Source organism: Marmota flaviventris, chromosome Y (genome assembly GCF_047511675.1).
Source record: "Marmota flaviventris isolate mMarFla1 chromosome Y, mMarFla1.hap1, whole genome shotgun sequence".
Lineage (NCBI taxonomy): Eukaryota > Metazoa > Chordata > Mammalia > Rodentia > Sciuridae > Marmota > Marmota flaviventris.
In genome coordinates, this window is record NC_092519.1 from 15,019,622 (window position 1) to 15,046,999 (window position 27,378).

Sequence of the window (27,378 nt, forward strand, 5' to 3'; positions counted from 1 at the left end):
ACTTACAGGAATTAAACCCCAAATCTCTAATTCCTTAATCATCATATCAATCATCATATCACAAATGTCCTGGACCCAAGGTGGCTCCCCACAAGGGGGAGAAAGGGAAAAGAAAACACCAAGACAGAGGCAATTTGATAAGCTTTTCAGCCCCCTCCCTAGTTTGCTGAAGGAAGAGGCCCCCTTGCAGCTGTCAGATTCGCTTCTCTGGCTGTGGTCAGAGAAAACCTCTGTCGTCACACCAGGGGGACCACAGAACCTTGGACTGCCATTCCTGAGACTCCTGCAGCCTGGATTACTAGGAGGAGGACACTGTTTGAAAAAGGAATGGCCAGAGCCCTCCCAATCTGGGTCGGGCCGCTTCTTGAGTCTGACCCACAGCCCAGAGTGACACTGGACCTATTTACTGAAGGACCTCCCGGCAGCAGGAGCTTTAAAACTGAGCTTTCAACTCCTATTTGAGCCTCCGCCTTCTGCAGATGAGACACCCAGGAGGCTCAGAGACATCGCCCATCCTGTCCAAGGTCACACAGCATAAAGCCACATGGGGATGTGAAAAGCTGCCCCCAAGTCGTCGTCCAGCCTTTCCAGGAAGTGCTTAGGAAAAACAAGAAACAAAGGTGGGCCTTGAAAAGCCGCGGTGTGAACCGCCCCAACCCAGCCCCCCCCGCATTAGTCTCCTGGAACAGCGGGGGCTTTCTGGAGGGCGCGAGGGCGGGGAAGAGAAACGAACCGTTTCCGGGACACAGACGGAGAGGAGCAAGCGCTTCCGGAGCACGGCCGATGAGGGTCATTAAAGGTCAGCAGGTTCGCAGGTGGCGGCCAGCCCGCAGGTCGCGCTGAAGGGCTCATAAGGGTTAAGACGCATCTCTAGGTGGTTAAGGTAGCATAACTCGACAGGAAAAAGTTTTGTCCTTGCCCGCACCAGAGGACACCCGGCCGAGCGGTAACGTGGGCGCCGCCATGTTGAGCGCCGCGATTTAAATAGAGCCGGCGGGCCTCCGCGTCGGCGTGATGACGTCACAGACGTGAGCGGGAGGTGGGGGAGGTACCGCCCACTCTAACGCCAGACCTTCATGGGCGGGCGCGCGGCGAGCGGAACTCGGCTCTGATAGGTGGAGCCGCATTGAGTGACATCCCGCTTCCCCCTGCTGGTTAAGGATTAGCGGCCGGGGCCGTCAACACGGAAGTGCCTCAGGCTTGCATTGGTAGGACCGAGCGCCGGGGCCGAGCGAGGCTCCGGAGGGTCAGGGTGGGCTGCCCCGGGGGTGGAGAAATGAGGCAGTAGCCCCACCTACCCGGGGCAGCTGGAGATCTCCCGGCCTGCGCCTGATGGGCCTGACCACCTAGAAAAAGACCACCCAAATCCCTCCTCCACCCCCACGCCTGCACAAGTAGACTCAAAACCTGGGCTGGGCCCTGCAGCGCTGGCCCGGATTCTCTGTGCAGCCTGCACAGGCTGAGCCTCCCCCCCTGCACGGGGCCCAGCTTGGGGTATCAGCAGCAAACCGTCCCTCGATTCCTGGTCCAGCCTGTGTGCCTCGCCCTAGTGCCCCAGAATCAGGATTTAGCCCCCCCCCCCCCCAGGAAGCCAGGGTGGACAGGCGTGTGGGGACAGGGTTTCATTCACATGGGCATATTGTGTCCACTGGGGCTTTGCAGCAGCACACACAGAATATTTATATTTAGGTGTGTTGCAAGTATATGGTGGTGGAAATTCATTGTATGAAGCCTTCTGGACCTTTTGTCAGCCATGACCTCAATTTGTCTGGAGCTACTTGGGCATGAACGGTGTTGCATCGTTGGATAATAGCTTATTGCATTATTAACTAATCAGGGGTATCAGAATTTTTAAAAGATAAGGATACCTATGATGATGGAAATGGAGGTGGACCAGGACCTATCTTTGAAATTTACTGATGCACTTCCAAAGAGCAAATAAATCTGTTGCTCGCTTGGAATTTGATGCAGTCTCTAATAATTTCCCCCATTTTGCAAGAGCAACCCTCCCCCCAGCAGAAAGTCTCAAAAGTTCAAAAAAAAAAAAAGCTCAGAGGACTTGCCAGTTGGAATTTATACATCTGTTTCTTGCAAGTAATTAAAAAGAACAAGTATGGAAAGTTGGGCGTTTTGTTGTTGTTTTAATAATTAACCAGAGTATTGAATCATGTTAAAAAAAATAAAAAAGAAAAGAAAATGGTTCCCTGAAAAACTGCTGGGATTGATTAGAATTCATTGAAACAACTGCACTTAGAGAATCATACGTTAAAAGAAAACCATGCACGAAAACAGGTGCAAAATTACAGAGTGTGTGGAATAAACTATACTAATGTGTAACTTTTTTATTATTTTTTATTTATTCTTTTTTTTTTTTTTTCCTTTGACGATTCTGCAGGTAGAATGAAGCCCATCAACTTGTCGTTTGCAGCCTGTGGGTTTCTGGGCATTTACCACTTGGGGGCAGCATCTGCATTTTGCAGACATGGCAAGAGGCTGCTGAAGGATGTCAAGGCCTTTGCCGGGGCTTCTGCAGGATCCTTGGTTGCTTCTGTCTTGCTAACAGCGCCAGAAAAAATAGAGGTAATTAAGCAGTAACGAGGCTGTGTTCCTCATTAAGAAATTAAAAGGGAATGGCGACAATGAGTGCGACTCTTTACAGAGAAATCATGCTTTGCCTGGGAAACAAAAGGTTTAGACTTTTCTTTTAAGATCGACTCTTCGGGGATCTGTGCCCTGGGTTTGGAAAAGAAGATTATTTGGGGTGACAGTAAGACAAGGATTTAAAAATGCTCTCGAGTTTTTATTTAGCTTTAAGATTCCAGCACTGTGTCTTGCAGCAAAGGATTTTTTCTTCTTTCTATGAGCATGACGAGAGCACAGAGCCTATTTTCAAAGCCTTGAACATGTGGCCTGTACCTCTGCTCACTGCTATTTTCTAACAGGCGCATAAATGAAACTGGGCATACAATTTCAATTAAGTGGAATGATATGGGAATTTAATTTGTTTTTAATTCTCACAGTAAGTAGAAGCTCTGAATTCCAAGCAGTTTAACCAGAAGTAATAAAAAACAGCCGTCATTAGGTATTTTCTTTAATGCAATCTATGTTTTTAAAATCGGTTTTCTGCTATCTGGACTGTGATCAAACATTCACCGACCGCGAGCTGGTTTCTATGGGTGGAGAAAATATTTGCTAATTACTTACACAGGCGAATGGCTTTGAACCATCAGAAGACAAGGATTTAACCCATTCGTGCCCGAGAATGAGTCTCAAGGCTGCGGGGATTTTAAACATCAAAATCTCAGTCTCAGATTTCAGGGAAGTTTTTCAGAAATCCAGCCACCTCATCTTTAGATGGTTTGGCGTTCAGAAAACTAGAAAAGTGACTAAAAGCCATAGTGATTACACAGGACGAAAACCCTGAGGTCTGAATCCCCCACCCCCAAGCTTGCAAAATCCTGTGCTTTGAATTGCACGCTCTGGCTCCTCCCAGAACCTGCTTTCTTTTTCGCTGCAGCAAGCCGTGGCCTGGAGAGGCGGGGGAGGGGACTTTCCCTTCCTCTTTCATTCAGTCTTTTCTTTAAGTGGAACAAATCTCTGAGCTCTGGAGTTGAGTGGATTTGATTTCTAGTCCTCAGCAAATTTAGGAATGTATTAACTGTGATGAACTCTTTACATGATTTGGAAACGCTACAATAAGATAGGCATTTATGCAGCTGGAATTCTGTGATGTTAAGACGATGCCTGATTTGCTTGGATTGTTTTCAAATCAGATTACGTGTTTTTATGTATTTATTCTTTTTTTTCCAAGTTGGAAAATGGGTTACGTTGGCTAATCATGTTGCTGTGACTTAAGGCTAGGTGTTTTGGGTGTTCACATTGGAAAGTGAAAATTATTCTCTTTATCGACCTTAGGACATTCTCATTTCCTCCTTGGTCCTTTTGAAAACTAATGTTTCTGCCAAAATAGTTTGTTTTTTTTTTTTTGCACAACCGGGAATTGAACCCAGGTCCTCATACACACTAGGCAAATGCTCTACCACTGACCCACAACCCCAGGGCTGTGCCACAATAACCTTTTGATGGAAAGGCTATTTCTTTTCTCTTTAGCAATTGGAAATAACTGGTCGATAAAATTGCTTTGAGGTTTTTTTGTTTTGTTTTGTTTTGGAAAACTCTTCAATCTGCTCAAATTACAGGTTAGCTCAGTTCTGCTTGGTGCTGTAAATTCCTGGAGCTTTTCACTCTTGTGACAAATATGCAGTTAATCTTGTTGTGAGCTTATGCAGGTCTAATTAAGAGGAGCACCCTCCATGTCTAATTAAGAGGAGCCGATGCTCCACGTCTTTGAGGTGGTGGGCAAATTGAGGCATGCATATGTGAGAAAGAGCCTGGAGCTGCAAAGCCTTCCCCAGCAAACCGCCCCTCAGTTCCTGGTGCAGCCTCAGGACTGGCAAGGAAGGCATAGCATTGGTCACCGAGGGGCACTCAAAGGTGAAGAAGTCCACTCCTTATTATTGTGCCCCCTGTCCAGCTCCCATTCACATTGAAAGTCCTAGCCCAGATGTCACAGTGCAGGGAAGCCTCTCCCACCCTGAGGCTGGGGGCTGATACCCACTGTATTGGCTTCCTGTTGATGCTGTAACCAGGGGCCACCAACCAGATGCCCTCAGACAGCAGGAGTTATTATTACCTTATAGTTCTGCATCTCGCTCTCTCCTTGCCCTTTCACGTTTCTCATGGCTGCCCAGGTTCCTTGACCCCGGGCCCCTTCTCCCGTCTTCTAAGCCATGAGCGTGGCCTCTTCAATCCTTTTCATCTGGGACCCTTCGGCCTCCCCTTTTCTCTTACTTCAAGTTGCCACTACAAAATGCCTGAAAAAGCCGACTTACAAAGACAAAAATGTTTGTTTGGGCTCATCATGTCCCAGAACAGATGGAACCAACCATTGCTTTGGTGCTCTGATGTCAGTTGGCAATGGCCGGAGCACTGGGTGGAACACATGGCTCACGTTATGGCCAGGAAGCAAAAGAGAGGAAAGAGGAAGGACTGAGGCCCCCGTGATCCCTTTCAGGGCACACCCCAGTGACCTCAGGACCTCCCTCGAGGCCCCCCCCCCAAGGTCCACAGCACCTCCCCACAGGGCCACCCCAGGGACCAAGTCTTTAACACCTGGACCCTTTTGGGGACATCCAACCTGCAAAGTGCAGCACCTTCCAAGTGCTTGGGACAGCACTGTGCCACCTCCCCGTGGTGGCCCTCAAAAAAAGACAAAAGCGAAGATCTCCCAAATCTCAGGGACTAGCCCAGTATTGACTGAATTAACCAGATAATGAATCAAAGTGTGCAAGTCAAGTAGCCACGCCACATTAAGGAAATAAGGAAATAGCTTATTCTGAGCCCCATAGGAGTGGCCTTGACCCAGGTACAAAGATTTACAAGGAGGAGGTTTCAGGACCTTTCACAGCGGCAGAACACAGATGAGATGTTCCTAAGTAGTTGGTGGGGGACATTAGGTAGTCAGACTAGAGCCCAGCAGGGGAACAGGTTTCAGACACAAATCGCCTTCTTAGCTTAGGGGCTGGTGGAGGCCAGAGGTCTAAGCTTAGCCATATATTCTGAGTTTACTCCTCCCTCGTCAGGAGAATGTGAGGTCAGATACCAAAGTTAACATAAACGGCTACTAAAGGGCTCTGTGATCACAATGCCCAGCTCAGGCAGGGTGCAGCATCTGCAGGATCTTTATAATGAATACGTGGCTCCTTCAGACAACCTGACTTGCTCAGAAGGCAGACGTGGATTCAAATCCTGGCTCCCTCGTGCATTTCTGATGTGCTGCTGGGAAAGGTCCTCTAATCTCTGCAGGCCTCGGTTTTCTTACCTGCCAAGTGAGGTGATTACTCCCAGCCTGCAGGGTCCCATGAACATGCCGTGACAGCCGGCCTTGAGGATCCCTGCCCCAGGGACTTGTAGGCTGTCCACTGCTCAAGACACACCTCCAGAGAGAGAGCCAGTGTGCTTTCTTCTGCATCCGTTGTCATTCATCTGTGCCCTTGTGGGGTTGCAATTGAAATGCTTCTGAGGCCCCGGAATTGGGGAGGGAGAGAGGGTTAATTGTGCGTGGCAATCTGTAGAAGAATGTTCTAAATTAGAATTTCAGTCCAGTCTTCAAGGCCTTTTTAATTGTCGAGTAAGGCCATTTGAGGTGGCTTAAAAAGAAAGAAAAAAAAAAGAGAGAGAGACAAATTGTAAGAACAAGTAATTTGCCCTGGGACTAAGAAGAGTGGATAAGGAGATGGGAGGGGGGAGGTTTGCACACTTGTGCAAAAGAGTGTGGCATCCTGTGTCCGGCTGGGTGGGCGTGTGGAATCCAGAGCAATGGGCGGAATTTTGGAAGAGGGATGAATTCATGTGGACAATGCAGAGGGTCAGATGTTCATTTCTTTTTCAGGAATGTAACCGGTTCACCTATCAGTTTGCTGAAGAAACGAGAAAGCAGTCTTTCGGGGCGCTGACCCCCGGGTATGACTTCATGGCCCGGCTGAGGTACATGTTTACACAGCGCATTCCCCCCCCCCCCCAGTACTCGAAGACAGAGTGTTGAACGCTCTCCAACAAAGTGTGCCAAGCGCAGCCCTCGCTCTTGTGAAATATTTACAAAGTTGCTCAATAATTAACGGTGAGTAATGCGTGCGGCTTGCTTTTCCTTCTCTAGGAGCGGCGTGGAGTCCATCCTTCCTCCCAACGCCCACGAGCTGGCCCACGATCGACTGTACGTGTCCATCACCAACACCAGAACCAGGCAGAATTACCTGGTCTCCCACTTTCCCTCCAGGGAAGACCTCATTAAGGTAGCCCGGCCGCATTTCCCATTTGCAAAAAAACCCAAATGCTGATTTAGATACTTCCTAGGAATAATAAGCATCGCTGGGCTCTTCAGATCCGGGGTCTGGTACCAGGCTGATAGATGCTCAGGGCGCAGTAAATTACGTGTCTGATGAATGGCTCCCCCAGCCTCCCTCCCCAGGCCGCGAGGCCCACGCCTCCTCTACTTGACTCCTCATTTTCAGGCTTCACCACTTACTATGGGAAGCGAGTTGCGGGTGCAGTTTAGTAGCAATAATACTCCCTGAAATCTACGTGGCCGATCCTGGGTAGTTTGTGGAGGAGCGTCCACATGGACGCTCTTATTCCATCCGTCTGGAGTCGTCTGTGAATCAGAATGGGGAAGACCGGGAAGGAGACTCGCGCACAGGCCTTAGGACAGCCCTTTTATTTTTTTCCCCAATATTTATTTTTTAGTTGTCGCTGGACACAATACCTTTATTTTATTCATTTATTCTCATGTGGTGCTGAGTTCGAACCCAGGGCCTCTCGCGTGCCAAGCGGGCGCTCCAGCACCGAGCCCCAGCCCCAGCCCCAGCCCCCATAGGACGGCCCTTTTATGACTCAACAATGAGGAAGTCACGGTGGAAAGATTTTATGGGGTGTGACACACACCAAGGTTGACACCTACCGCTGGTCATTGGTGACGAGTCCTGCTTCCCCACGTGTTTGAACACTGGAGAAGCACGCAGAGGCAAGCATAGGAAGCAGGGTCTATTTGAAAAGGGACAACGCAGACTTCTCCCAGGAGGGAGAAGGGGCCATAGCTGGTAGCCTGGTGTCCCAAGAGGCGAGGGGTTCTGCCCTTTGTAAATGTCCTAGGCTTCCTATCTTTCTCCTTCCTGCATAAGTGACCAGGCCCAGGAATGGCGGGGTGGCCCAAAGGTGGGAACCTGGTGGGCTGAAGGGGAAGGGCAGGGTGGTGCAGCCCAGGACACATTAATCAACAACCCTGTAGGGAGGGCTGGTCCTGGGGCTGGTTACCTTGGCAACAGGTTGGAGCAAGGGCAGGTTCTCCATAAAGATGGAGGAAGGGCCATGAAGGAATTAGCATTTCAGGCCCTCAGGGCGCAGTCTAGACTTGCCAGACTCACTCACGACTGGCCTCCTTGATCCAACCTCACTGGACCTGTACGGGCTGCCTGTCTGATTCTGGCTTCAAGGTCATCCTGCCGGACCCTGGCCACCAGTTCTGGTTTCTGGGTCTCGACTTTTCAATCTAACCTTTCGTTTTGTTTCTTGCATTTTATTTTAATGCCTTTCTATCCACAGGCATGTGAGAATTGCTTGGTGGAGAATTCATTATCTCTGGGAAATGCTTCTACTGGTTAATTTCCAAATAACAGTGAACTTTTGCTCAGGTGATGCTTGAGTGTTTGTATCTCGGGAAGGGTGCCCATTTTTAGAAAACAGGGCAGATTTTCCTTAGTCCTTTTGTGCGAATCATGGCGACTTTGGATAACACAGAGAATCATGTTTTGATACAGCAGGAGGTAATGGGTTGAGACTGAAAAACTCTGCCCGGGTTAGACAGCAGGTCCACTGGTTTTTAGTAACACCTTGATGCTGCAGTCCGGAATGCTTGATGAAATGTTGGAACGACGTGCAGAGATACTCAGCGTTCCTGTTCAGCACCATCACTTATAACCGTCTTTTAATCTTAGAAAAAGAATTTTCTTCCGTGATCCTATTATGAATCTTATTATAATATTCTGTAGACTTGGACAATATCAAGAGGACAGCTGGTCACCCCACACCTGAGTTGTCCCAGGCTATCCATGACCCATGCAGACACACAAGGACTGCCATTTCTCTTCTGGCTCGCCTAGGAAGAGAGGTGGGCTGTTGTAACGTAAAAGAAGCAGGGACCCTTGCCTCGGCTGTCATATTTTCTTCTAATTGAAATATGACGATCGTACATATTTACGTGGTACAAAATGTGATTTTTTGATACTCGCGCACAGTGGCAGAACGATCCAGCAGGGCCATTAGCAGGTCCGTCACTTGCAACAGTCATCATTTCTTTGGGAATATGAAAAAACCCTTTCTTCTAGCGACTTGGAAATATAGAATCCAATTACTATTGCCACTCTACACCAACACCAGGACTTATGCCTCTTAGGTAGCTGTATCTGGTACCCAATAGCCACCCTCTTTCTATCTTCCCCACCTGGTCTATTGGCCAGGGCCTCACATCCAGCACATCTTACTGCTAAGTTAATTAAGCTTTTGCTGTTTGGCAGGATGCTCGCCCCAGGAGGGCAGAGATTGCTGGTTTTCCCATAGCGGTCCCAGTGCCCGGGACATGGCCAGGCACGATGCAGGGGCTCCACCAACACGTGAGAAATGAAGGAACACAAATGAAGACATAAACCAGCTGAGGTGGCATCTACTACAATGGCCTGCTTTAAAAGTAGGAAGTGGGTCCCGCCTGTCCCATAACCTGTGCGAAATGGTGTCGCTAGTTAGCGGTCCACCTGGCGGGACAGTGCATTCTCTAGCCTTCTGCTCCGGTCACACCCGAAGCTAAATAAAAACAGTCATCTTTTCCGTCCCTTTGGGGAATGAGGGTTGGGTCGGCAGAATCTGGGCCCTCAAAGACGTCCGTACCTGAATCCCCAGAGCTATAAGGATAGACACTGATGGCGCCAGAGATATTTGGAAATGTGATATGGCACAGACCTTCGGAAGGGAACGTGCTCCTGCATTGTCCCAGGGGACCCAGGATAAGCAGATGAGTCTTGAGAAATGGAGGCCTGTCCTAAACTGGATGTGCTGTGGCTGATTCTGAGATGTGAAAGCCGTGTTCAGGTGCTAGGGGCCGCTCCCCACTGCCAGGGGACCTCAGCCTTGCCACCCTATGCAAGTGACTCCATCTAGTACCTGGATTAGCAAGGAAATGATTCTTCTCGGGAGCCTCCAGAGGGGAACACAGAGCCCTGCCTGCAGCTGAATATTGCCCTGGTACCCCCCATCGCACAATTGGGACCTCCCGTCAGCATGCGCAGGGCTGTGTCTTGTTTGAAGCTCTGGTGGTCATCTGTTGTGCGGCGATAGCAAGCTCTTGCCATAGGGCAACACCGTGTCTCCCTGATCCCCGGGGTCATAGCTACGCAGAGAACTGGTGCAATTATTTGGGTTCATCAAACAGAGGAGAAATAACTGATGTCCACGTGTAAGACCTTGCAAGGAGACTGTTGGATAATTAGCATTTGTCCTGGGTTCGACAAGAAGCCTTCTCCGTGTTTAGCAGAATGCTTTAACCTTTTCAGACTAAAACGAAGGGAGGACATTTCCTTTGTAGCAGATGGTGACTATAAAAATATATGAAGTCGCCGCTTGGAACAGGCATGAAGCATTTAGCTGAACGGAGTAAGAATGGTGAAGACCGGGAAGGAGAGCCCAAACCCAGCAGTGTGGGGGGACACGCAACCAACCCCTTGCCAGCAGCCCCTTCATCAAGTTTGAATGTTGTGATGGAAGAAGGGGCCGGGGAGAAGGTTGTCTGAGACGGTGTGACCCGTTTGGCCCAGTGGACGATAAGCCAGGGTTGAAATGAGTTTTACAAAAGAACACCTTCAAGAGACGGCCAAGTGTGGGAGGGAAGGTCCAAGACTCAGATCCCCCTCCTTGAGGATAAACTTTGGGATTTCAGTCGGATAAAGAAGCTGGGTGACGCCAGATGAGGTGGCGCACGCCTGTGATCCAAGTGGCCCCGGAGGCCGAGGCAGGAGGATCATGAGTGCAAAGCCAGCCTCAGCCAAACCGAGGTGCTGAGCAACTCAGCAAGACACCTGCTCAGGACCAAGCGGGATTCTGTGATTCGGACGAAATGGTTTCCCAGGGCCTGAAACGTAACCCAGACAACCATTGTCCTCATAACCCATACGTCACAGGTGTCACCTGCAGCAGAGCTGATGGAAGACGGTTTGTCCCCGATCTGCATGGCCTCCACAGCCTCAGTGGAGCCAAGGGAAGGCAAGGAAGGAAGGAAGAGGGTGCGTGGGGTCAGTCGGGGAAGTGAAAGTACCCAGGGCTGCTCTGTGTGACGACACCAGGCAGCTGTGTCTGTGGGCGGGTGATGACCAGAGTTAGCCGTGGTCCTCCCACGCCGTCTTGGAGGCTGGGGTCTTCTTGTGATGGCGCTCAGGTCCTTGAGAAGTGTCCTGTTAGGGTTTGAATCTGGAGTGTCCCCCCCGCCACGTGTTAGTGGACGGGTCCCCAGTGCAGAGAGTTCCGAGTGGGGAGCTGGGGGACTGGTGGCATCCTGAGGACTCTGACCTCGTCCCCTGATGGAGTCGGCATTGGCTGGCTCGTGGGTAGTGGCGGAACCCATAGGAGAGGGAGCCTGTTGGAAGGAGGAGGTCACTGGGACATGCAGGGCCTCCCGTCCCTGGCCCTATCCTCCCTGTCCCCGCTTCTGAGCAGCTCTGCTCCACACGCCCTCCTGCCACCATGCTGTGCCCACCTCAGGCCCAGGGACACGGGTGCCATCTGTGAAGGAGAGAGACGGGGAGAGGCAGAAACAGTGAGAGACTGAGAGGCGGACGACAGCTCGAGTTAGGGTAGAGGAACGCGGGAGAGTGCTAGACATGGTGCCCCGATTGCCTTCTGTGTCCAGCGCTATCATGAGCTCCTTTACCCGCCCCCTGCTAGGTGAATTCCTTAAAAGTGCCTGGTGCTTCCCTGGGCACCCGCTCACTGCTGCTCCTCAGTGTAGACAGGGTGCTGTGTGCCTGGAAATACAGCCTCGAACCCGGGGCTTACAACGTGTGCGTGTGCGCGTGTGTGCACCTGTGTGCACGTGTGTGCACCTGTGTGCATGTGTGTGCATGCACACGTGTGCAGGTTTAGGCCTGTCAGTCCTCTCTGGGATCATGCTCCCTGACTCCGTGCTGCAAAATGATTCTTTCGACGGATGGTGTGATGCTTCTGATTGTTTCCCGACAGCCCCTCGTTGACCTCATTATTTGTGTGGCCAAAGATTCATTTTATTTGCGGTTGTTACGGGTTTGGGTCTCGAATATCCCCCCTAAAGCTCAAGTGTTGAAGGCTTGCTTCCCAGTGCAGCGCTGTCCCCGTTGGGGCTTTGGGGCCTGGCCAGGTATTTTGGTCACAGGGAAGAAAAGCTGCCTAACACACAGGTCTTCATGGTGTTCTGAATCCTATTTCCATGGGGATTATTTTACTTGGTGTTTTCTACTTTACAAAGACACACCCGTGGCCTCTAGGCACTCTGTGGCCTGGAATGTACTTGACACCCCTTCCCCTCTCCCGTCGGTGACCAGGTGAAGATAGGGAAGCACAGTTGCTGACTACCACCCGACTACTTGACTTGACCAGGGAGGGGACAGCCTTTGGTGCATGCCCATCAGCCAGGGCCCCAACACGCCCCCTGTATACAGCTCCCTCCTTTATCCGCACTGGTCCGAGAGGTGTATTTCAGGTGCATAAAGAAAATGTTGGGGCTGGGGATATAGCTCAGTGGGTAGAGTGCTTGCCTTGCATGCACAAGGCCCTGGGTTCAATCCCCAGGACCCACCTGCCCTCCACCCGCCACACAGGTAAAGTACAGCAGGACGATGAAAATACTTCCTCCTCCCTCCAGCCTCGACCTGTGGATGTGAAACCCCTCCAGGGCCCCTCCTCTCTTGATGGGCATCGGTTCCCACCCCCACCCCCTTCTTTAGCATGGCTCCCTGGAGAATCCTGAATGACCCAACTGGGCCCATCTTGCATATCAACTCCTTCCCCTTCAGTTCCAGATTGTACTCTGGGCTGCTTTCCGTCAGAAGCAAGCTCACAACCAGCAAATCCAGGCGCATTGTGACATCAGCCTTCAGCAAAGCAGAATCAGGGAGATAAATCCGTGGCTTAAAAGCAAGTCCTGCGGCAGCCGCAGGACTGAGCAGAAGTGCATTTTAAATCAACACGCCGACGTGGCACAGTGACATCTTCCTGCGCCCCTCAACTGGGGCGCATCCTGAACCTCTTCATGTGCAGGGTCGATGCACACGTGTGCTCTGAGACATGTCCTTTTGGCAGGTGTGAAGACACCTCTATTTGGATGGCCAGGGAGAAAGTCATCTCCAACAGTGTCCCCAGCTCTCCCGGGAGCGGGCACCCTGTCTCCGTTGCTCCGCTGACCTGAATTTCCTAGCACCTAGCTCCTTTACAGCGGAATCTTCTCACATTTAGCTTTTGTGAAGGTGGAACCAGGACTGAATTTCAGATTGGCCATTATCTTAGCAAGACTGGAGGAAGATAAATTTGAATCTGTCTTTGAATCTCAACGACACCAGCAGGGTCTGTATAAACAGCCAGATTCTCATTACACTTCACAGTAAACTTGAGGCATAAACGAAACTTGTTGAGAATTTATACTCGAAGGAAGTTAAGCCACATAATTTTCTAAACACCCCCTGTTCTATAAAATGCAAAACGAAAAGAGCCAGCGAGGACGTGTCCTGAATACGCCCTGGCCAATGTTCTGAGCCGCTGCCACGGGAAGCCACCGACTTTGATTCTCATCCTTGTATATTTAAGTAAGAATAAAGTGAAAATCAACGGTTTTACACTGCACACCATGTTTAAAGCACTGTACCGAGAGATGGGGCGGGAAGGCAAGCCTTTGCTTTTCTCATGAGTGTGCCCAACCACTGAGCTCTTGACATCTGGGGACCTGTTGCTGACCCCAGTCTGCTCTGCCTGCGGCACGGTATGTCAATCATGGAAACAATGAGTTTTGCAAAGGAGAGTTGATTCACCAAGCAACCCAGCAGAGAGGTAGGAGATCCAGGTCTCCCCTCTGCCTCCTGGAAGGTTAGGGTTCAGGATATTTATGGGATAAAGAATCAGGGGGACTTTGGGCTTTGGGAAGGGTGACTGCAGGTGAAATAATTAGTGGCGTGGGTGCACGATCTTCACGGCTCCTTACGGTGTGCACATACAGTCATGGCTGCTAGCATGCTCTGAGGGAGGAGTTTAACCCTCTGACTTTGAAAGGCCACCCACCGCGGGACCCTTGGGCAGACCCAAAAGTAAAGGTAGGTGGTTTCAGCCAGTTTGACGCAGACGAGAGCAGCCTCCAACTTCCTGAAATCCACTGAGGCATCTGCTCCTCCCATTTCCCATGTATCAGAGGTGTTTTCTGTGGCAAAGTCACCAGGAGTCCCTTGCTTACTAGGTCACCTCTAAAATTGGTGAGAAAAAACAATAACAGGGCTGGGGTTGTGGCTCAGCAGAGGGTGGGGACATGACCCTTCCGTTGACATCGGCTGCTCTGGATGTCTTGAGATGGATCGGTGACGTCGGTGTCGTCCACAGGAAGCCACCCAGGCTGAAAGACACACGTTGGGACCCCGTGTTGCATTAAGCGGTCTTAGCATGTCAGTCTTCACCTGCCTCCTTATGAAATCCTATCTATCTGCTGCAATCAAATGGCAGTAAGGAAAGCCGTTTCCTTCTTAACTACCCAAAGCTAATTTCCTCACTAAAGTCGGCTTGATGCAGAGATCACCAGGCCATAAAAAGGGAGAGTGAATAGTGTCAGGAAAAAACGCGTTGGTGTAGGGGCACGCACTTTTTCCAGGTCTCTGCACTTTTCATATCCTTCAGGAGGATTCTAACTGTTATTATCTGCAGGGAAGTAATTGGATCCCTTTTTTTCCGCATCCAAATACCTCAAAACAGCTCCAGGCATGAAATCGCCAACTTCACGTTATACTCCAACTCGGTGGAGGAGGGAGGGTACTGTCCTGATTCTAAGGGTGGTGGATTTTTTTGCAGCGTACATATCTCTGTGCAGCCCAAGGAGACACACGTTTGATCCTTCAGAGACTTTAAAATGCGGCAGGCATTCCCCAGCACCGTCGCTGTGTCCTCGCCCACCAATCGTTCCAGGAGATGCTACGGTGCAACGTGGGATTCGCCAGCTACTTCATTAAACCGGTGGACTGTGCTTCAGAACCTACCTAGGACCCATCCGTCATGGCTTTTCATTTTAAGGGTAACCAATCGATGACAGGGCCGGATTTCGTTGGAGTAAATGCGATGATCTTAACTGTAAACAGGCTTTCTCTAACTAAAAATGCCAACTACCGATTTTATCATGGCCACGGGGCGGCAGTGAGGGTTGGGACTGAGGATGGCGCTTTGCCACAGATTTCCTCGATGATCTCCAGCAAATCTCCTAAGGTGACCCTCGCTCCCGGGTTGCCTCGTGGTGGAGTGGGTGTGGTGGAGGGACTGTCACCCCGTCCTGTTGTGCTACACAGTGAGACGGAGACCTTGCGCTGAGCGTGTTGGTACAGGCAGGTCCGCACTGACTGGGAGGCTGTCAAATCTCCTGCGGGCTTGTTATTCTACCTCGCGATAAATAAATGAACGGATCCATAAAAACAGAATGAAAGAGGATACTTCCCTCCCTCCGGGAAGCACTTCTACCAATGAGCGTGCACTTGGTCTCTGCACAAACAAGTGATTAAGAGAGAGATGCATGAAATTGGCCACCAAACAAACAGGATGCAAGAAACCGGACTCAGTTCCTGGCCCTGGAAAACATCCAAGGGAAGGTGTGTTTGGTGTTAAAATAAACCCAAACCCAGGTGCAGGCTGAAGCACTCATTAGCTCAGCCACCCTTGGGCGGGCGATGTCGTCGCTTTGAGCAGTAATTCTGAGAGAGTTCAGGCAGGCGCTGGGGGGTGGCGCACAGCCGAGTCCCCTCCCTGGTGTGCGTGGCACGCGTGGGCACGGGCCCGGCTCTCAAAAGGCCTCATTCCTGACCCAACACCCAGCTGTCAACATCTTGGGATTTTTCGCACTTTCTGAACAGGGAAATGGCGTTTGCTTTTTGCACGGGGCTGACAGATTATAGAGCCGGTCCCGGCCCAGAGAACCAGCCTGACATGACAGAGCTGTGTGACCCAGGGCTGTTGGCTTGGTCCCTGGGCTGTGCTGTTACCATGACGTTGCCACTTCAAACCGCCGTCCCCAGAAGCTTCCTGAGCCGCCTGTCGGGAGCCTATTATTGCGGGAGCTCTCATAACCAGGACCTCCGTCTGCCCTTGACCCCAAAGTGCCACCAGCAGCCTGGGCCCTCCTTCTCTGCCTTGCTATTGAAAGTGCCACCAGCAGCCTAGTGCCCCGTGGAGGAGGCACCAGAGCCTTTCTGCCTTGGTTTCTATCCGTCATGAGACAGGTGCAAGGACGAGCCACCTCAGGAGGAAGCGCACACCACGGCTCAGGGACCCGGTGCAGAAGTCACCACCAGGAAGGGCTTCCCGCCCCCACGGGCTCCTGCCCTGTGGGGTGCAGCCCAGGGGAGATTTTCCGACAGAAATCCCGTTACACTGTCGCCTGGGCCTGTAATTGAGTGGCAGATCAGCATAAATGGGCTTTTGAGAGCTGACCTAAAAAAAAATCAGACCTATAATATTATTTCTTGGGGGGAAACGCCTTCTGAGTTCTAAATAATTCTAAACAGATGATTTATAAGCCAGTGTTGGGGCTCTGATCCATTTCTGAATAATGCATGTTGGGAAAAAAAAAAAAAAAGCCTCATGAAATCTTTGCCGATAAACAGCCATAGAGACTTTCCCTTATCAGCTGAAAGATTAGAGCTTAAATATTCAACGTCTAATGCCCTGTGTGTTCAAATAGAGCCCTCGCTGGCGATTCGAAACCGAGGCTGCGGAAGAGAACATGGAGATTTCGAAAAGCCGTCAGAGCTCGGCTGCTTCTCTTGGAAGAACTGATCATATCCTAAATGACGATCGTTTCCCACTTTTCAAACGGAAGATAGCGTCTACTTGCATTTCATGATTCCTTGGCTGGAACGTGGAGTGTCTCAAAAAACGTACTGTCTGCTTTGCCGCATCCTGGTAGCATCCCTTGGGGCATCCTGCGCTGTGGGGAGTGAGTCTCCCCTGTAATAACCAGGGGGGTTCCCCTTCCACGAAATAACAGGGCGACTTTAAAACCGTTTTCCTACTAATTGATAGGACATTAGAAATCATCAATTAGCAACTGCAACCCGTACAGATTTCAGGAATTGAGATGCCAGTTTCAAAAGGACTTGGCCTTCTGCACTGATTCTGACTTAGGAGTATGTAGTTCACTCATTTGGGGAGCGTGGATTTGAACCTATGATTTTGGGGCCTTCTCGGATGTTGAAAACATTTTTTAAAATTATTTTTCATTTTTATTATTATTATTTTTATTACGTAAGTGTGAGCATTCGTGTCTGGACGTGCGTGGAAGGTGGTTCACGTCATAAGAGTTTCGTACTAAATGGTGTCGCAGCTTCCTGGGTGGCCTCTCGAGTTGAGTCCTTTCTCTCTTTGTGCACCTAGGTTCTTTTGGCCAGCAGCTTTGTGCCCATCTACGCGGGACTGAGACCAGTGGAATACAAAGGGCAGGTAATGTCGCCGTAACGGAGGAGCTAACGCCAATCTCCCCAGAAATCCACCTCCTCCGAAAGGGACAGTCTCCCATATTCTGGTCCAGATCCATGGGAACGCATTCTTTGCATAAGTAGCTTTGTTTCTAAGAAGAAGAAGAACCGGAGGGTCTTTGATACCTTATCGAAATCGGGGAAGAGGAATGATTGTCAGGGATGCTCTTATTTTTGTCATTTAAAAATACCTTTGAAAGCAGAGAAAGAATTTGGTTTCCCTCATAAGAACTGGTCACGGCTCCTCCCTATGACTGCCACGTGGTCCTGGTGGGACTAGCTCCGGGGGGCCCTGCACACCTGGCCCCTGAGCCATGCGGTAGCTCTCCCCCCCTCAGGGACACTGGTTCAACACCTGCATCTCATAACCCAGCACCGCCTCTATCTGACACCCAGCAGAGATAGGCTTTTAATAATTAAACACCATTTCTGTTTAACCCACACCAGCGAGGTGCATCTATCATCCGAGGATCTGTTTAACATAGACAAGATGAGCCTTATGTCACCACGTACGGTATCTATTTATATGAAATACGTATCCTGTCATCCAATACAGTGTGCATTTCACACACACACCCGCCGTGGTGTGTATTTCACAATCAAACCCAGCACGTGTCCAACCTACGCCCGATCCATGGAGCTTAGAATCCAGCACGTTTTCTCTTTGGCACATACCCCAGATAGACACTGTATGATCAGATGCAGAATCCAGCACCCATTAGGGATCAGGCCCACTTGCAGAGGAAGGAGAGCTGTTTATTTCACACTGCAGAAGTTTGTTCATTCACGAATCAGTGCCTGGGGGTACTTTGATGCCACCCGTCTGCCCAACCTCTCACTCCTACCCCGGGGCCCCCCCACACACACAGTGACCTTCCTGGGGGTGTTGAGGAGTGCTGGTCTCACAGCCAGGGCCCGAGCGGAGCTTCACAAGTCTGCTGGCTCGTAGCTGGAGGAGGGGTCTGCACTGGGACCTTGACAGACCCTCAGGATGCCCGCTCCCGGGACTCTCCTGGTGTCCTGCCCTTTTTATTTGGCCTTCCGTGGGATTCTCGGCCTAGAGGGACTTCCCCTGGGCAGGGCACAGACAGAAGGTGAGGAAGGGGAGGAGAAACGGCTGCAGAAAGACCTCACAGATACAATGAGACCCCCAGAGCGACCGTCCACTCTCAGTTGGACAACTCAGTAGCCACGTGCTTAGGACATATCATTTGTAGGGAGGCACCTCTCTTTAGCCATCTGAAATCCTGATTGTGGCCAATGAGAAGCAATACACCCATGGAATTTTTTTAAGAGTGCATAAAAAATTTACCTATCATCTTATACAAACTAGGTAAGCTTTCCTAATGTTTCCTATTTTTGATGCTGTCAGTCCTAGCTAAAACGTATTCAGTCTCCAAGGAAAGTATGACCTATTTTGTCATTTAGAATTTTATTTGCAATATATCACACTCTGAATGCGTAGTTAAAGTATTATTTTCCCTCTCGAAATGAAGTTGGCATTTATTTCTACATTACATTTTGAATAGGCTTAAAGTTGCTATCAAAAAATCAGCTTTGTACTGTGAACATTGGTTTTATAACGATCTGAAATCTAAAATAGCTTTTACTTGAAAGTACCCTTTATAATATACTCTACTCATTACAAAAATGGGAACTATGGTTAAGAAAAATCCTAAGGCATTTCATGAGATTCTGCATTGACATCAAAAGAGGTGTGTCGGTTCATTCCGTGTTGCTATAACAAAATACCTAAGGTTCGTGGTTTATAAACAAAAACGGTTTTAAGCTCACAATTTGCAGACTGACAGTCCAAGGCTGAGTGAGCCCACCTGTTGAACCTGTGGTGAGGACCCTCTCACTTCCTTAGTAATAGAATCTCATTTTATCTGGAATGATTGCCGTGTAGCTCAAAGGTTAGTTTTCTGAGTTTCCCCTGCAGGTGAGTATGTGTACGCATTTAGTTGTTGGCCAAGAAGATGTAAACTGAAATACCGTTGGACTTACAGCAAGGAAGGTTGTGTACAGGCCAACGAGATGCCAGCCAAATTACTGTGAGGCACGTGGGAAGGGAGATGATACATTTTCCGTTCTTCTCGTCTTCCTTTCCTGTTTCCTGGAACTTAGATGTGATGACTGCAGCATCAGCATTCATTATGAAACATGAGGTCAAAGATCACACCCTGGAGATGTCAACTAGGGAGCTGGGCTCCTGAATCTTTTTTCTTTTTTGGGGGGGAGGGTAGTAGGGGAGCTGTTTGACCAGTCCTCTGTATTCTCGTTATCTGCTGTTGTCTTTCCATGTGCCAATATCCAGTCGTATCTGCTGCAAGAAAGGGAGACATAGAGGTCTTCATCTACCCAAGTCACTAAGCTAGAAGGGGGAAATGTCCCCAGAATGATCTTTCATGTTGGCGTCTCTGCTCTGCCTGCTTCTTTAGGGCTTCTCACAGAAGCTACTCCTCATTTCATTTCTCTCCCTCCTTCACCCGCTGGCTTGGGCCGTTGGGATCGGAGGTTCCTGATGAAGTCTTGCAGGAAGTCACTGAACACTTTGGACAGGAGCCCTATGTCTCCGCTAAGCATCTGGTTTCCCTTTGCTGCTCGGTGGGGCCCGCAGCAAGGACCCCCAGGCGCAGAATGATTGACAGGGGCCTCGTGTCATTCATGCTAGGAAATGTCAGTGGACAGGCGTCCTCCTGGCTGGCGGCTGACCTGCTCTAAGCCTGATGGTCTCCCCCGTCCGTGGGGTCTCTCCTCCCCGAGTCAGATTCTGCCCTCTTTCCTCCCCATCTCGAGGGGATCGTGAACTTTGCGTCAGAGACGCGTTTGGCTGTGGGTGTAAGCTCTTTATACGACCCAAACTGCACAAAAATGTCAGCCACGCTGAAAATGCGTCTTTCTTCCTAGATGGCAGTGTGTTCCTGCAGCCGGGCTTTGGTTTGTCTGCTGGCTCAGGGGGCCTTTCCTGAGGCGGGAGGCTGGGGTGCAAGCAGGGGTTAGATGCAGGAAGCCCCCGGAGCGATCCCACTCGTAAGCCAGGTTATCACAGATGCCTGCCATCCATTTGGGACAAGAGGACGATCCTCAGAAGGAATTGCTAACTGATATTCTCCAAGAGAGAGCATTAGCATCGGCAAATGGCTAACTGTCAGAATCATGATCCTGTCCACAAGGGCCCGGTGCAGATGGGTTTTTTTTTTTTCCTTTGGTCTGAGTTAGGATTCAAGTAATATTTTTTAATTTAATTTTATTTTTTTATTTTAATTTTATTTTATTTATTTTAATTTTAACTTGTCAATTGCAGGTCTCTCCCCTGAGCCTTTGCATTATGGATCAGTGATCCTTTCATTATTGACCCCTATGGGAAAGAGAATTGTGAAATACTCACTTACTGTGCATTTATATAAAATCATTACCACAGTCCTGGGCTCCCGTTTCTTCCTGACTTAGGCATTTCCCACAAAAGCATGATTCAGTCATTATCTCAGCGAACGGCCCCGGCCGGATTTGGCTGGATGGAAACCTCAGTGTCAACGTACAGTTACTCTAAAATGAAAACTCTTATTTTTCCATGATGTTTTACACTTTTTTTTTTTTTTGCACGGTCTGTTTAATTTTTGGAACAGCATGTTTGTCTTCCAGGGAATATTTATTATTAATGACTGTACCTTGCCAACTGCTAAACGAACTCGATTTTTTGGAGTCACCATTTCTAAACAACTTTCAGAAATTCTGAAAGTCAGCAGCGTCCAATAGAAGTTAGTACAAGAGTTTCCCTGGCCCCTTTTTAAAAATATCATTTTAACTTGTGTCCCTTTGACTCCAAAATCTTACCTACCTCTTCTCTGTTCCCGTTTTTCTTCACTCCGTACGGGAGACTCTCCTCTGTGTCCTAGGAGATAGGTCTGTTTATGGATCCCCTTTCTGTGTTTTAGTTACCGTTTCATCGCTGTGACCAAAATACCTCGCAAAAGCAACTCAAAGGAGGAGAAGTTTATTGGGGCTCATGGTTTCTCTCTCTGTCTCCAAGCCTCTTTGCATGTAAGCTCCACGGCAGTAGCTATTTCTTCCTGCAATTTTTCTGTAGAGTATCAGGGTAAATATCTGACCATGGGCATACATAATCTCTGTCCACACACCTGCCCAACTGTGTTGTCATAGTGGGAATACTACCATGGGCCATCTGTAAACCAAAGGACGTGGATGTGTGCCAATAAAACTTTATTTAAAGAAGGAAATGGTGGGCCGTAACTTACCAGGCCACAACCTAGAACAAGTAATTCCCCCAGATGCACTTTCCTCTTGTAAAATGAGGGGATCGGATACGCAGTAGAGATGTGGGGCATAGAGGAAAACATAATGTTTACGGAGTTTGCTCCCATCTGCAGCTTTAGGTATCCACTGGGGGTCTTGGAACCTATCCCCCACGAAAGCTACATCACTGTGAACCCAGGCAATTCACGCTAACGTGGCGCATGCTTGGAATGTGGTCAGAGACTGGAAGGCGGTAGTGGGTGAGCAGTGGTAATGAGGGGCAGCAGCCTAGGTCCAGCAATGAGCTTTATTAACATTGTAACCTTTTAAATTTGTTCTTTTTAGTTATACATGACAGTAGAATGTAGTTTGACATACCATATATACATGGAATATAACTTATCCTAATTAGATCCCATTCCTGTGGTTGTACGTGATGTGGAGTTACACTGTATTCATGTATGAACGTAGGAAACTTATATCCAATTCATTCTACTGTCTTTCCTATTCCCATTCCCCTCCTTCCCTTCATTCCCCTTTGTCTAATCCAGTGACTTCTATTCTTTCCTTCCCTGCCCCTTATTGTGAGTTAGCATCTGCACATCAGAGAGAACACTCTCAGCCTTTGGTTTTTTGGGATTGGCTTATTTCCCTTAGCTTGATATTCTCCAGTTCCATCCATTTCCCAGCAAATGCCATCATTTCATTCTTCTTCATGGCTGAGTAATATTCCATTGATATATGTACCACATTTTCTTTATCCATCCATCTGTTGAAGAGCACCTAGCTTGGTCAGCTATTGTGAATTGAGCTGCTATAAACATTGATGTGGCTGCGTCCCTGTAGTGTGCCGATTTTAAGACCTTTGGGTATATGCTGAGGAGTGGGACAGCTGGGTCAAGTAGTGGTTCCATTCCCAGTTTTCTGAGGAATCTCCATCCTGCTTTCCAGAGGGGTTGCACCAATTTGCAGCCCCACCCTCAAAGAAAATACAATGTTTGGGAGTCAGTCTGACAAAAGAGGTGACAGACCTGTACAATGTAAACTGCACAACAGGAAAGAAAGAAATCAAAGACCTTAAAGGCGGGAAGACCTCCCGTGTTCTTGGAGAGGCGGAATCAGCACTGTCAAAATGGCTCTGCTACCAAAAGCGCTGTACAGATTCCGTGCAATTCCCACTAAAGTTCCAGTGGCATTCTTCATAGAAGTAGAAAAGGCAGTCATGAAATTCATTTGGAAGAATACGAGGCCCAGAATAGTCAAACTACTCCTCAGCCAGAAAAGCGATGCAGGAGGCATCCCAATACCTGACCTTAAATTATACGGCAGAGCTATAGTAACAAAAACAGCATGGTATTGGCGCCCAGACAGACCCGCAGACCATTGGTGCAGAATAGAAAACAGAGACAAATGCACATAAATACACTTATCTCATACCAGAGCATTTATTTTTCTTAAGGACGATTCTAGAACCACAGATGCTCAGGGCAGAAGCTACTGGCATGTCAAATGCCACCTCAGGGCAAGAATGTGGAATGGCATGCAGGAATACGGGGCCAACAGCCAGAGAATTCCTGAACGGAAACACTAAGGGCAAGATTTCCACCTCCCTGGAGAGCACGGCGTGGAAAAATTCTTGCACTTTTAATTGGGAGGTTGGGGACTTATTTTTGTTGCTCCGGTGGCACTTTTCGGAGTTATGGGTCGAATCCGCACGGCTGAACGGAGGTGTGCGTGTTCTGAGCCCACGATCTCGGGAGGGCTTAACTCGGGAGTGAGGCATGTGGCCCACAGAGCCCCCGAGCCGGTGGGATGGCAGCCTCGGAGCGGACAGAGGCGCAGAAATCGTTGCCGATGGAGTCATGAAGCCATCTGATGACTCTGTGTTTCCTAGTCATTTATCCAATCAGAACAAGCTAACAAGAGGCAACAGAATTTGGAAAAAGGATTTTCGATTCCCTGAAACAGCAGTCATTAACCCCGTAGTAAATTGCAACACTTTTCAACTTAATGAGCCAGATTGACCCCCCCTTTTCATTACGGTGAACAAGTCAGAGGAGCTCGCTCTTGAATTCTCTGACACATCTTTAATTTTCCCTGATGAAACCTCTCCAGGTTTTTACCCCATGGGTGACGGGCTCTGTTGAGAACGTCAAGGGAGATCCGTTTTGCAAGGCGCCCTGTTTTTCCTTTCTCTTAGGTATTCATACGTAAATCAAGGCCGGGGGAGCAAGCTCGGGGATGCAATCACATATTGGGGGGCCTTTGGTTTTACAAACCTCCCCTTTGTAGGTTTCACTTATGTAACCTGCTATGTTTAAAACACATACAGACGCTGCAATCGTGTTTATAGAGAGCAATACAGCTACTTTCAGGTGTACAGATATTCATAGCCATATATATATATATATATATGAAGTAATTATGTAATCTTGTGCGTTATGACAACATGCACATCATTCTGGGTCAGTTTCATTTTAGTCAAATCGCTTATTTTTTAGTTGACTTTCATTCCCTTTGGAGGAGTCGGGATCCGGCCAAGGCCTTCGTAACTAATAGAAATGCCAACCGTCTCCTCAGCAGATTGATAAGTCAAAACAAGTCAGGAGGAATAAAAGAGACAGGGCAGTCCGTAGATGACAGAAATGGCACGTATTCCATCTCTTTTATCCTTGGCCTTGGAACAGACGGGCTGCAGCGTGTGTGTTTCCACCAGAGCACGTTTCCTAGAGGCAGGGACCAAGGACACGCTCACCTTGAGCCCTCCGAGGTCCCCCCCCCCCGCCCACCCCGGGTGGGTGAGGTTTTCTGATTCCGTCCAGACTTCTCCACAGCTCAGTCAGTAACACGCGTACAGAGATTTCTTTTGCTCCCAAAACAGACGCACAGGTGGGTGAGCACCCAGACATTCTGATTTACAAGGACACCCAAAGCGTGCATCTTAGGACCAGGGAGGCCGGCCACTGTGGAGAAGGCCCCGCTCCTCTCTGCGCGGGAATTGGGCCGCCCACGGGCACTGACGTACGTGCACCTTCCTTTCCACAGAAGTGGGTGGACGGAGGCCTCACCAACAGTCTCCCCGTCCTGCCCGCAGGCCGCACAGTGACCATCTCCCCTTTCTGTGGACGGCTGGACATCTCCCCCCAAGACAAAGGGCAGCTCAGTGTGTACATCAAGGTCACCAACCAGGACATAATGGTGAGTAATTACCTTCAGTGACATTTAAAGTGCCCCAGTCCACTGGAAATCCCCGCAGAATGGATGCAGCCTGCAGCCGGGCCTTGCAATTCTCCATCAGGCCAAGAGACCTGGGGGCCTGGGGCTGTCAGGACGCAGTCTGTCTGCTGCTGGTTAAGTGACTTTTTTGTGGCAGGGGAACTAGGGATTGAACTCAGAGGCACTCGCCCACTGAGCCCCACCCGAGCCCTATTTTGTATTTTATTGAGAGACAGGGTCTCCCTGAGCTGCTTAGGGCCTCGCTTTGGCTGAGGCTGGCTTTGAACTCGCCATCCTCCTGCCTCAGCCTCCCAAGCTGCTGGGATTACAGGCGTGAGCCACCGTGCCCGGCTTAATTAACTGACATTTTGCATAGCTTTTTCTCTGTCTTCGGCTCTTTCCCACACCCATAAACTTGGTAGGCCATCAGTGCAGTTTTCGATTGGGTCATTTATTTATTTAGAAAGATAGAAGAACTGAAATATCGGCGAATGTTGGACAGATACTGGCATAAAGATATCTATTCCCTTAATCTCATGTATCTGGACCTGGGGCGATGGCATATTATCCATGACAGGCCTGGCACCCCGTGGAGATGTTTGGGGTTGTCATATCTGGGGGTTGCTCCCGGCGTCTCGGGGGTGAAGGCTGTTAAACGTATGTCCTGCAGCCTGAACTTGTGTCTTTCCCTCCTAGTTGTCCCTGCCCAACCTCATGAGGCTCAACCAGGCCCTCTTCCCTCCAAGCAGAAGGAAAATGGAATCCCTGTGTCGGCGTGGATTTGATGACACCGTGCAGTTCCTGCACAAAGAAGACTGGTTTGAATAACACGCCGGAAAGCTTAGAAGGCACAGCAAGTTGCGGATCCTTTTGGAGGGCGCCTTCTCATTAAACCCTTGTTTAAAAAAAAAAAACCAAAAAAAATTCTGCCAGGACTCTGTCAATTTAATTATGGCCCATGGCAATGGATCTATCTTTAATACTTGAATCAGTGCTTGGTGCAGGGAAGAGGGCATTTGATCAGAGTTGGCAGCATCAGGGGATGAGGAATGGTTTTTGCATCTCCTCCTGCATCAGGCCACAGGGCAGCGGGGGGGAAGAGGAATCTGAGACATAGGCTGCATGCTTTCAGAGCTGGGAGGAACTTAAATAGACAAAATGCTGCACAACACCAAGAGCCAAGTAAACCCAAGTCGACGAGCAAGAATTAAAATCCAGAGTAACCATGCAGAGCCCCGTTTGTAAATCACACTGTGCGGATGCCGCGTCCCACTTTGTGAAGCGGCATCCAATCACCGAGGGCTGATTCGCTGACACCGTCTTCAGTCTGTTTTGATGGGGTTTCGCCAAGCATGAGCTCTTCATTACCAAGAGGCACTTAGAAACAGACCAATTTAATGGCGTGGATTTAATTGTCCTGCATTCGTCTTTTCACCCCCATGAAACCATTCTTTAAATCAGTTTTATGGTTCTCAAAAGCCCCCAATACACAATTTTTTACACACAGACACCAATTACGGCCTCTTTTCTTAGGAGTTGTGCAGAGACCCCGTCTACAGTAATGATGGTCCCTGGGGTGTGTATTTCATCTACGTGAGCAAACGTGGTTGAATCTCCATATGTGGCTTTATTAAGTGACAGGAAGACTGGATTATCAGTTCACGTTTGTGCCAGTTTATTTACTAGCTAGATTTCCAGCTTTGCCTAAGATCTTGCACCTTACTCTCTCTCCTTTTGCAAGTATTCTATTTGTATGCTGTTTCCATAACTACTTTTGGTGTGTGCGGGGAGTACCAGGGATTGAACTCAGGGGCACTCAACTGCTGAGCCCCATCCCCAGCCCTATTTTTGCCTTTTATTTAGAGACAGGGTCTCCCTGAGTTGCTGAGGGCCTCCCTTTGGCGGAGGCTGGCTTGGAACTCTCCACCCTCCTGCCTCAGCCTCCCGAGCCGCTGGGATGACAGGTGTGCACCACCGCATCCAGCCATAACTTCTTTCTTTCTTGAAGAAAAATGACTTGCTCTCTTGGATTTTTTTTTTGAAGAATGCATTGTAACCCACTACATATATCCTTGACCATGTGGGTGGATGATCCTTTCCTTAAAAAAAAAAAAATTGTGAGATATAGACATATAAATGTGCAGCGACTTTCCCGTGCAACATACAGCAAGATCTGTACCCCCCAGGCGTTCCTCAGAGGAGGCGTACCAAGTCCTCAGGGAGGCCAGCCACACAGCGTGCGCTGTCAATCTCTGGAGTGTGTCCCCGGGTGTCTAGATAACGGAATTCCACATAGGATCAGCCCCACCATTGGGGTCAAAATTTTGCAGCGTGCTTGAACCCATGGATACAAATTCGGAAGAGATTTTGTGACCCAGACACTGACATGTTTGCAGGGTAATTACTGGGGCAGACTGCTTGGGGAGTCTACAGAGGCAATTCCCTAATGTCTGTGGACCCGTCATTTAAAATCCAACTCGTCTTCCTTTTCTGCTTTCCAGTCACGGTCTTCGTAACTATGGGAACCCAGCGCTTCCATTGACAGCGAGAGAAAATGAAGTTCAAG

At 49.2% G+C, this 27,378-nt stretch overlaps 1 protein-coding gene and 1 long non-coding RNA gene across 5 annotated transcripts in view; one reads left to right on the forward strand and one right to left on the reverse strand.

Moving 5' to 3' along the window:
* Positions 1 to 980, reverse strand: part of LOC139703470 (uncharacterized) — a 34,131-nt gene extending 33,151 nt beyond the window's left edge. The window contains exon 1 of the long non-coding RNA XR_011705768.1: positions 734 to 980. This is a non-coding gene — a long non-coding RNA (uncharacterized lncRNA). The remainder of the gene's footprint in view (positions 1 to 733) is intronic.
* Pnpla4 (patatin like domain 4, phospholipase and triacylglycerol lipase) lies at positions 304 to 26,320 on the forward strand. 4 transcript variants are annotated; one of them, XM_027954013.3, is made up of 7 exons: positions 304 to 620; positions 2,396 to 2,580; positions 6,452 to 6,546; positions 6,716 to 6,851; positions 17,239 to 17,304; positions 24,642 to 24,794; positions 25,509 to 26,320. In XM_027954013.3, exons 2-7 carry the CDS (start codon positions 2,401 to 2,403, stop codon positions 25,638 to 25,640), a joined length of 762 nt encoding a protein of 253 aa, XP_027809814.2. In that variant the 5' UTR covers positions 304 to 620; positions 2,396 to 2,400; the 3' UTR covers positions 25,641 to 26,320. The 4 variants fall into 4 exon arrangements, with proteins under 4 accessions (XP_027809814.2, XP_027809816.2, XP_027809813.2 ...); XM_027954015.3 differs by lacking the exon at positions 304 to 620 and adding an exon at positions 699 to 799; XM_027954012.2 differs by lacking the exon at positions 304 to 620 and adding an exon at positions 1,133 to 1,208.
* Positions 26,321 to 27,378: the final 1,058 nt, after the last annotated feature.

Bases quoted from the DNA above. Each gene is read 5' to 3' on its own strand.
- Pnpla4 (XM_027954015.3), top strand. The intron at 2,581-6,451 runs GTAATTAAGCAG...TTTCTTTTTCAG, and splicing joins CAGCGCCAGAAAAAATAGAG to GAATGTAACCGGTTCACCTA. The intron at 24,795-25,508 runs GTGAGTAATTAC...TTTCCCTCCTAG, and splicing joins TCACCAACCAGGACATAATG to TTGTCCCTGCCCAACCTCAT.